We start from the raw sequence: 9,966 nt of genomic DNA, 5'->3' as shown, positions 1-9,966 counted from the left end.
AGCTTGTTAATGCCAGAGTGCTAGGCCTCACCCCCCAGAGTTCCTGATTTGGCAGGTCTAGGGTAGGGCCTGATAATTTACACTTTTAACAAGTTTCCAGATGCTGCTGTTAGTCAGGAGATCTTAGGCTCTGAGAACTACTGCTTTAGGGAAATATGTTAACAGCTTCCTAGAACTCTCTAGATGTAGGGGTAGGAGATGAGAGAGTTGGTTGGCATGGGGAGTTTGGGAGAGTGGGATAACACCTCTAGAAGGGAAGGTGACTGGTTCCAAAAATCAGTTGCCCTATTGATTGTTGTTTATTTTGAATCCCTTCACCTTCCTATCTAAAGTAAGAAGCCACCAACAAGGGTTTCTGACCTTCAGGCTTTGGGCCCAACCCAAATCCCAAAGGAGGGCTTCTCTATGCCTTATCCTCAGTTCCCACTTACAGAAGAGCTGCTGGTCCAGGACTTCCTGAAGTTTTGATTCACCACAAAGTGTCAAGTCATAGAACCAGGAAGGACTTCAGACCAGGCCCCTAGATGATGCTACTGTTGTGGGTGATGGGGCATCTAGCCTAGGCAGTGTGATGGAGACATCAGGAGATTCTCATGAGTTGGAGAGGAAGAAGCTAACCAATCTTCTAATTCTACTAAATGTACAAATCAGTAGAACTAGACAGTAGTTACAATATAAAGACAATTTTATTGCCAATAAAAGCCTTTAGTAACTCATTTATCCTGTTTCAGTAGGACCTTATTCTTTCTGATGAAAATCCAGTCATAGCATCTCTCATTAAAAATAAAATTATTTTGAAATAAATAAATATATAAAATAAATAGCATATACATTTCATAAATAGTTTGTCCTTATGCACAGTATCCATCCTTACATTTTAATATCATTTTCTTGCAACCTACCCCATCTCCCACTTCCAATGGCAGGAAAACTGCATGTCAGGACAGGTGAGAAATCTGCAGAGCCCATGCAGGGCCAGCTTGCAGCAGGGCTGTAGCTCTAAGGATTCTCTTAATGAGACTTTTCCAAAGCTCTGTGTGTAGCATCTATATGGCAGATCCCTTGGTCTTTCATTTACCCATTGTCAAGGTATTTGGGTAGCTTGTGGGGCAAGACACCCATGGAACCTTGGCAGGGCCCCCATTTTTTCCTGTGCTACCTCAGGGGAAAGAACACGAGCAAAGAAAAAAAGTATATACATGTCTCCCTCCAGCAACCCTCTCCCTCCCACATCCCTCCCCCAAATAACCCAACCTTGATATACACTTTGAACAACAAGGAAACAGCTGGGTTGAGTTGAACAGTAAGTGCTTCTCTGTTATCTAAATCGATAAGCAAGAGGATTGAAAAGCTATGAGTATAGTGCTTGTGGCCCCAGAGCACAAGGGGTCACAGAGGTCATACTAGGAGTCCGCTACCGATAGCGGAAGAGGTCTCTGGACATGGAGGGCAACTTAGAAGGATCTACTGGCCTGGGTAAAAAGTGAGTGAACTTCTGGTGTCGTTTAGTCCTGTATCCCTCCCGGGGTGAGCCATCCTTATTCAGAGCCACATAATATTGTCTCTCAGAGTCCGAGTGTTTGTACAAGGTGGAGGCATAGGTGTTGTACCAGTTTTCTTCAAACTGTTCCCGGAAAACACATTCACGTGTGAGTTTCTTCTGTGAGGGTGAGAAAATAAAGCAAAGCCCAGTCATTATATGACTATTTTTCCCATCCCACCTTGTTGTTGGAGAAACCCTGAAAAAGCAATATCACATTGACATTAGAAAATTTCTGTCCTATCTCCCAGTATTACTTAGGCATCTTCTTTCCAAATAGCACAGAACAGTCTTATCTAGATTGCCTCATCCTCTTGTCATGAGCCACACAAAATTGTTTTAGGTGAGCTCTTTCCTGAAGGCAGGAGACTGAAGAGATGGCCTCACCTGGCTGTTTGAGCCTGAGACTTTCTGCTATGGCCTCCCATGCCCCATTGGCACCCTTGAGTTTTCTCCCTACTTGGGGCTAATCATGTTCAAATCCACTGAGATTATAGTTAACCATGTCAACTGACAGGCAAAGCCTCAGATCTATATAAAGCTCCATGGGAGGTGAGCTGTGATCTCTCCTAATGAAGGGTCTCAGGCCTGTCAGTTTGAAAGTTCAGAAAAGATCTCCTTGAAAAGTTCCTCCAGTCTGGCTACTTCAGGCTGGCAGCTCCTGGGTCTCTTTCCTCTGTCCCTTCTCACACTTGATCCAGCCACCATGCTACTTGCTGGGGATGCCGATCCTGAGTGCTGGGGACAGGCCTATCTCTTGGGTGTCAGGGAAAAATGTGCTCTGATTTCATGGCATGCAGGCGGCCAGAAAGCATGCTATGTGACTCAAAAGCCAAAGCCAGGAGTTGGGATCCCCTGAAAAGGTTAAGGTCACCAAAGTCACTCACCACTCCCCAGTTCTGGGCTAGCTTCCAGAACAGAGAGCACACACTACACTGTAGCTGACCCAGTTCTAGGGGACTTAGGGTTGTCAGCAGCCTTTTTCTTTCTTTCTTTTCTTTTATTTTTCTTGCATTTGGCCTTTGGGATTCAGCTGAAGTAACCTGGAAATCAGGAACTGTGCCGTTAATCTCAGAACTCTAGGTCTGAAGGCCAGCTCTTCCACTGCCTATTTTTGTGCCAGCTGGTCACCTACCCCTCTGGGCACCCATTAAAATTTGGATGTGCTCCTCAGGAGGGTTAATGCCCTGAACCTCTACCATCTGCTGACAAACGCGCACAGCTTGCTGTTATCATCAGACTAGTGGGCCCTCTAATGGAAAGGCAAAAGCAAATATACCACAGAAAAGGTTATGATTTTCTGAGGGCCAAATTAAAGTGTTATGTACCAAGTTCCTGGCCAGCCAAGAAGTGACGAGAAGACACTAATCCTTTACAGTTCACAAAAATGCTTTCAAGTGCTAGACAAAAGTTTTTATACTTTGGCCTTACATCATCCAAACGCTGGTGGTAATAGCCTCCAGTGGAAAGAAAACCTTAAACTTACCGACCCATACAGTTCTCCTCTCTCATTCATTCCTAAGTACAGGCCAGAGTCCACTCCCCGGATGCTGATCAGCCCCACAGCCAGGCTGATAAACTCCAGGATTCCTAGAGCAAAAAAGTGAATGCCATTTCCATCACTGACATCAAACTAAGAGGAAACTGTTTAGGTGACATGAACTACCAGTCATTTATCCCCAGCTGGAGGCCAGCCTTGTGTGCCTTTGGTGACTTGCCAGATGAAACCATCCTTTGCAGCAAGAATGGAACCTTAGAGAAGCCACTGAGTCTCTCTGGGTCTCAGTTTCCCTGTATGTATGATGGGGGAAACAATCTCTGACCTGCGAAGGCTTTGGCTATAACAGGTCCATAATCACACAGTACCATGGCTGGCAAACCCCATTTCAAGAAATGGGAGGGCAGTTTTCTAAATGGAAAAATGTGTCCAGGTTTCTGTGTTTTCTTAAAGTCACTTTCCTCTTCCCTAAAGCATACATCATTAGTTTGCTGTCCTCTAGGCTGAACTTGTTCTGCACCCTCTTAGCTCTCTTGTCCTTAAAGCCACATAAGGCTGTCAACTGCCCATAGCTGCCTCTAACAAAGGCCACACACTAAGTTTGTTCTTCCTGCCTTTGGCAGGAGGCAAAATTTGGCCTGTTGAGAGCTTCCTCCCAAAAAGTGCTCTCAGCCAGTGCAGCCCCAGACTGACAGGCTTGTCATTCTCTTTCTCTCTTGAGAATTTTAAGTTTATCCATGGCAAAGAGTTGGCAGATAGTATTGGACTTAATACTGATTTGAGATGTTGCAACTTCAGTGGGAAAGGGAAGACATTCAGCAATGTCCCTCTAGCTGACAAAGTTAGAGGTGAGTATTTGAAAACATTTTCATTTACCCAGCAGCAGCAGAGGAAAAAAAATCAACTATTAAGGGGAAAAAGGACCCAGAACTGACATTCTGGTGATACTGAAGTTTTTAATAATTTTGTCCTAAGATAGTACATCTGTTATATGGACATAGATATAACTCTCGATTCCCTTTGGCATTCCTGGCTCTGACCATGTTTTTCAACATACAGACCAAAATTTGATATGACTGAATCACAGAGGCATCCAAAGGTATGAAATGAGCTCATATCTGGCTCTCTTATCTAAAACTGCAATTCTTAAGGGTAATAATATTCTTCTATGTAATCTACATAGGGTGGGACTGATTCCTGGAAGATCACTTAAAAAATGTAAGTGGCTAATTTTGAAATTAGGTTTAAAACTCCAGTGGGCAGCCTCCTGAAGAGGACTCAGGCTGGTAGATGGGTGTTTATTTGTGGCAGCTTAAGGGCACATATTTCCGTGGCCCACTTGGATCTGTTTGAATATAAAGAAAGCCCTTCTGCTGCCATTGTATAGAACACTTCAGAGTGTGGTCTTTGGCCTCCGGCACTGAAACCTTCCCAGTTTTATCTGCAGACCAGTTGCTACCAGACTCTTATAATACAAAGGGAAAAGAGATAGACACAAGATGGTAGGAGGGGAAGGAGAAATATCCAGTGCCAAAAAGGGGTTAAACAGACACTGATTTAATGGACCAAAACCTTTAGTTGCATCACACAAGGTTCTGAATTTGATTCTGTCTTTAACATTTTAATGAATGACTTGTAAGGACATGGGGGACAGCTTCCCCTAGTACCAGAAGACATACAACTGAGATGGTGACACAATCAAAACCCAGAGTTTTCAAGAGACTGGAAAAAGGGGCTGACTCCAACAAAATAAGCTTCAATTACAAGAAACGTAAAGTCTGGCACTTTGGTCCCCACACCAATTAGCCAAGGTGTCTTGGGTTTGGGGTTTGGTTGGGGGAGGGTGGGCCTCAAATGCAGACATTTGAGTTAATCATGCTCCTTATCACATGGCCTATTATCATGGTCTATGGAAGGGCTTTTTATTTATTTATTTATTTATTTTTATAGCCATACTGTGATCCCATCCTCCTCCCTACTTCAGGCAACCAGGTATGTTTACTTGAAAGCACGTACCATTCTTTTGTGTTTCTGTGTATGTTTATCAACTGCAAGTCTGCCCATCTTTGGAATGGAGAGATGTGGCTTAGCAAAACATACACAACAATGGCTTAAGGGATTTGGCTGAACAAAGTAAGCTCAGTATGGGTGATTTATGAGAGCATTAAAGAACTAATACAAGAAAATAGAAAAAAAAGGAAAAAAGCTCAAGTGACCTAAGGCTGCACTGATAGAGGTCTAGTAACTGGCATAAGGGAGGGGACTGCCCCACTCTGCTCTGCCTTAGTTAGACCACACTGACAGTACTATTTTTAGTTTCATGTTTAAAGAGGGTTATGAAGAAAACAGGAGTGTGTTCAAAGGAGAGTGGCCAGTATGGAAAGGAAATGAGAAACCAGGTCATGACTCAGTTCTGGGTGCTAAACTTTGAGGGATACCAACCTGCTGGAGCCTTCAGTTATTTGCTTTGCTTAGGCAGACTACTTGCGAGCTTCAAGTCTTACTCCCCTCATTCTCTAAGTATCTCATGTCTCTGACCCCCCTGAGCTCATTAAGTAGCAGAGGGCAGCTTGTGATCTCACCATCCAAGACCTGGTGTGAGAACAAATCATGAAACCCAAGAGCTGTGGCCTTTTGAGTCACCACAGTTTTTCTCCAACTGTGTTAAACCTGATGCCAAAGGAGAGATCATACAGGAAGTCACTTGGGTTGTGTCCAGTACCAGGGGTCTCCAGCAGCTGGAATCATCCCTGCCCAGCTGTCTTTGGGCATCATTTCCCTTTGCCAACTTTCCTATTAGCTGGATTCAAACTGTGGGAACCCAGTCGCACATGATAATGGAACAGATATTCCTAAACCTTCTCCTGAATCCCAGCCAGCATGGAGGCAGAGAGAAAACAAGCAATTTTCACATTTTCCCAGCTACAGCCGGAGAGGGCTGTAAACAGCAAAGGATTGAGGCAAAGCATTAAGCAAAGTTTGTCCTCAGCACACTCACTCCTTTCAAGGCCCAAGACCTCCCTCTAACTCTGCCTCTATTTTGACCTGTCCACCTCAGGCTCTGGCCTTTGCTCATCAATTTCCAGACTTTTCTGTTCTTATACCCTTTCCCCTATGGCTGTGGTCAAAACAGATCTGTCCTGGACCCCACTGCTTCAGAATGTAGCTAGATGACTGGCTACTGTGTCATTTAATCTGGTTCCACAACTCACCTGGGCTCCCCCAGCCATCCTTTCAGATCTGCAGGGCCAAGACAGTGCTGCTTTGGCACCTTGCCACGTAAGAACCAGCTTGCTCAAAATCCAAGGCAGCTTCAGGAGCCTGCTCCTTCCCACCTGGCAGGAGGCCTCTCCTTCCATATGGCTCCCAAGCTCCATGCTCTGCCAGGCCACAGGTGCCCCTCAGGAATGTCAGGGTTCCTGTGAACCTCCTGTAAATGTGGAGACTGAAACACTCCTGGCTCCAAATTACAGTGGGAGTGGGAGTGGGGGTGGGGGCGGGGGGCGTACAGGCTGTGGAGTCAGGGCTCCTCTTGGGTTCAGCCGGACGCGTTCTGAACACATGGATTCCAGGGTAACTCCTGGGGGCCCTGATCTCCAGTTACAACAAATACCTATTTACTTTACATGGCCTTTGGAGACCTCCTTCCCCCAAGTAGAAATCTATAATATTTTATATCTTAGGTCTGGCCTACTTTACCCTGCTGGAATGTTGACTGCTAAAGCACTCACAGAATGTTTAAGTTTCGATTTATGGAATACCCTGGCTGATTAACTCGAATGTGGAGGGAGGAGAGAGCAAACTCAAACGCCACCTCTTTCTTTGCCAAAAGCTAAACTGCAAAAGAGTAAATGCGTGTTTGAAAATTGGCAGGGGAGGTTACAAAGAGACAGCTTTGACCAGTTATCACTTCCTTTACAGGAAATACATGGAACTGCGAAGAAGCCAGGGAAGGAGGAAAGGAAAAGGTGATGCAGAGGTGGCCTCAGGCAGTGTTTTGTTTTGTTTTGTTTTAAAGGCAAAACCAAAAATGAGGCAGTGAAAACATCCTTTCCTCTTGCCAGTTTTATTTCCTTTGGTTTCTCCTTAAACTTAACACCCTTAGCAGGCTTGACAGATGAAAAGAAATCAAGATGTGTCCCTACAGAGGTAATTAAAGACCACTTATCCCAAGAACCTATTACTGCTTTTTGTTGACCTTGTAGGTTATTGGGCTCAACTTAGGCACAGAGCAGACAAACATTTGTAGCCACTGGGAGCCTAGCTCATAGTTTCTCCGCCTCTGCTGCCCCCACTCCTCATTTCTCCATCTCAGGACTTTTCTTTTATGTGTTATCAGGAATGAGCTACCCCACTATCTTCAAGCCATTTCTGGGAGACTTTGGGGAGCTCTGAGGCCAGGGTGGGAGTCCCATTTCTTCTGAAGAGGAACAAAAGGGGACTGCAAAGTCACAAGCGGTGGAAGGGAAAGGAGCTAAGATAACACTCCCTCACCTCCCACCAACTTATCATCCTTTGGAAGACTGGCAGCAAGTTTATACAGACACCTGCACCCCTCCATTACCCCCACCCTACACACAACCCAGTGTACTGCAGCTCTGTGAGTGCATTTTTCCAAGATGACATAGACCTCATTAGGGTTCCTGCTTGCTCCCAGCAAGGAAGACCAGCCCTGCCCTTAAGCTATTTGCTAGACTTGGCCATGCCTAGGTGCTGGCCTTTGCACCCCCCATCCCCTTTTTTCACTGTGAACTCCAGATGCAGGTCCTAGCAAGGTGTGTGGAATAGGAGGATGGGTAGGTTTGTGGGGAGGGTGGGAGAAAGAAGGGAAAAGTATCATGTCTGAGGGGAGGCACAGCCTCCTACTGGCTTAGGGATAGGTGTTCTGGGCCATGAGGTCCTTGGAAGTAGAGGGCACTGCAGATTGGGGGTCCCAAGGAATGGTAGCTGTCACAGTCCCTGAATAATGGTTTAGTGGAGAACAGGAAATTGAAAATGAAAATGACCAAATTACTGAGGAGTGAACAGACTTGCTTGGAAACCGAATAATCTCTGTCCCAGATCAAGGTTTATACTAATTGTGTTCTATCTGTGAGACAGGAGGCTCTGCCCTTCGAACAATCTGCGGGCAGAGAAAAAACCTGGATGGAGGTGGGACTGTTTGCTGTCCTGGGTCCAAGGAGACACCTGTTTCTGGAGCTGGGAGTGGGTCCAGGACCGTTTCGACATCAAGGCAAGGAGTCCAGAGGTAGGGCAAAAGGGGTCCCCGGGCTTGTGCTCTTACACAGTGGACACCGGGAGGCTTTCCGAGTTTCTCCAAAACCCAGTTCACTCACGCCTTCCTGCCTGAACTGGCTCCCAGCCCGGGCTGAGAAACCCAGAGGTAGGCAGGTGCCACTGCTGGCTGCCGGGTCCCCGCCCGGCAAAAGCGGCTCCGGTGCGGGCCGCTGCCCAGGAAGTCTACTCCGGATAATCAGCCGCCACAACACTGCTGCCCTCGAGGCTCAGCCCCCGCGCCACAGTCGTCGTCCCGGGCCTCCTAGGCGGGTGCTCGTAGCTACCCCTCTCCCAGCTCCCTCCGCTTTCAGCCGTTGCGCAGGGTCCAGGTCCCTGACCGATCGCCTTGCCCCCGGGGGGAGGGAGGGCGGGAGGGCTGCGTGGGGAAAGGAGAGGCCTCACCTCAAGGTGTCCCTGCCCCTCCGAAGAGCGTCTGAGGGAGCCAGGCGCCCTGACGCCGCATGGCTCAAGTGTCCGCACTGCGTGTCCCGCCTGCCCCGGGTCCCCGGCGGCCTCCCGCTTCGACGGGCCCAGAAGGCACCGAGCTTGGGGCGGTTCGTGGGCCCCGCGAACCGGAGCTGGGAGCCCCGAGCCGTCGGCTCCCCAGCTCGCCGGCCGCTCTCCTCCCGTCCCTCCCCGGCCTCGTCCTCACCGAAGCGGCTGTGGTCGTGGCGGGTGCCGTGCACCGTGCCGTTGGGGAAGATCTCCAGGTGGAAGCCGGTGCGGCAGTACAGTTGACGGCGCCGCAGGATCCCCTTCAGGTGAGCGAAGTCTGTGGGCGAGCCGCGCTGCAGCTTCCCCTCGATTTGGCCCAGGCGCTCGTTCAGGAAACCCGGAGAGTCAGCTAAGGGTACATTCCCCAGCGACGAAGAGAAGCCGTGCAGATCCCAGTCCAAAGAGGCGAAGATCCCCCCGACCTCCGCCATGGCGGAGCGCGCGGGGCCGAGCCGGGGCCGCGGGGCACGAACAGCCTCTCCGCTCAGCGAGCGCGGGCGATTCAGTGGTGCTCGCTCACTCGCTGGATCCGCGCTTGGCCGAGTTGCAATTGACGTCTGTTCGCGTCCAAGGAACTTCTCAGCGTCGGGGAGCGTCGGGAAGCGTGCTCCTGACCTTGCTCTCAGTCAGAGTGCGGCTTCCCCTCCGCATCCATCTCACTAGGCCTCTCATAGCTGGCTTCGTGAAGCTATCAGATGCAAACTGCACTTTATATACATACCCACTCCCCTTACATTGACATGTTGGATATTTAAATACAAGCCACACCTCACTGGCATCCCTTCGGAGATTGGTGTGTGGGTTCTCCCCCCACCCCCGCCCCTTCTTGTATCCATTTGGCTCTTTTGGGGAGAGGGGGTGGAGGGGGAAGAGAGCGAGCGAGCTCCCTCTTTTATTATGAAAAAAATGGCAGGAAAAAGCTACACATTGCAGTGAGGCATAACTGCTTTTGGCAGGTTTTTCTGAAACTGCTGATGAAATAACGAAGCCCAGTGCGTGGAGGCTGTTGGCATCCACGGCCACTCACACCTGCTGCGTGGAGGTCTGTCAGCTGCGAGGGGGCAGGTCTCACCTCCCACACGTCCTCAGGCTGTTCGCCTTTGGAAAGCGGCCTGGGACCCGGGATACAGGGTTCGTGCGTTCCTGAGCCCCTCTT

The 9,966-nt window shown here is 48.6% G+C and overlaps 1 protein-coding gene across 1 annotated transcript; it reads right to left on the bottom strand.

Annotated features, from left to right (window-relative positions):
* Positions 1–673: 673 nt before the first annotated feature.
* On the bottom strand, positions 674–9,518 carry FGF16 (fibroblast growth factor 16). Its single transcript, XM_036902724.2, has 3 exons — positions 8,968–9,518; positions 3,027–3,130; positions 674–1,660 (listed from the first exon to the last, which is right to left on the bottom strand). The coding sequence occupies exons 1-3, from the start codon at positions 9,239–9,241 to the stop codon at positions 1,415–1,417; spliced, it is 624 nt and encodes a 207-aa protein (XP_036758619.1). The 5' UTR covers positions 9,242–9,518; the 3' UTR covers positions 674–1,414.
* Between the last annotated feature and the right edge of the window lie 448 nt (positions 9,519–9,966).

The sequence above is a fragment of the Manis pentadactyla genome, chromosome X (assembly GCF_030020395.1).
Source record: "Manis pentadactyla isolate mManPen7 chromosome X, mManPen7.hap1, whole genome shotgun sequence".
NCBI classification, from domain to species: Eukaryota; Metazoa; Chordata; class Mammalia; order Pholidota; family Manidae; genus Manis; species Manis pentadactyla.
Note: the sequence above shows the minus strand (reverse complement) of the source record. Positions and strands in the feature narration are given on the sequence as shown.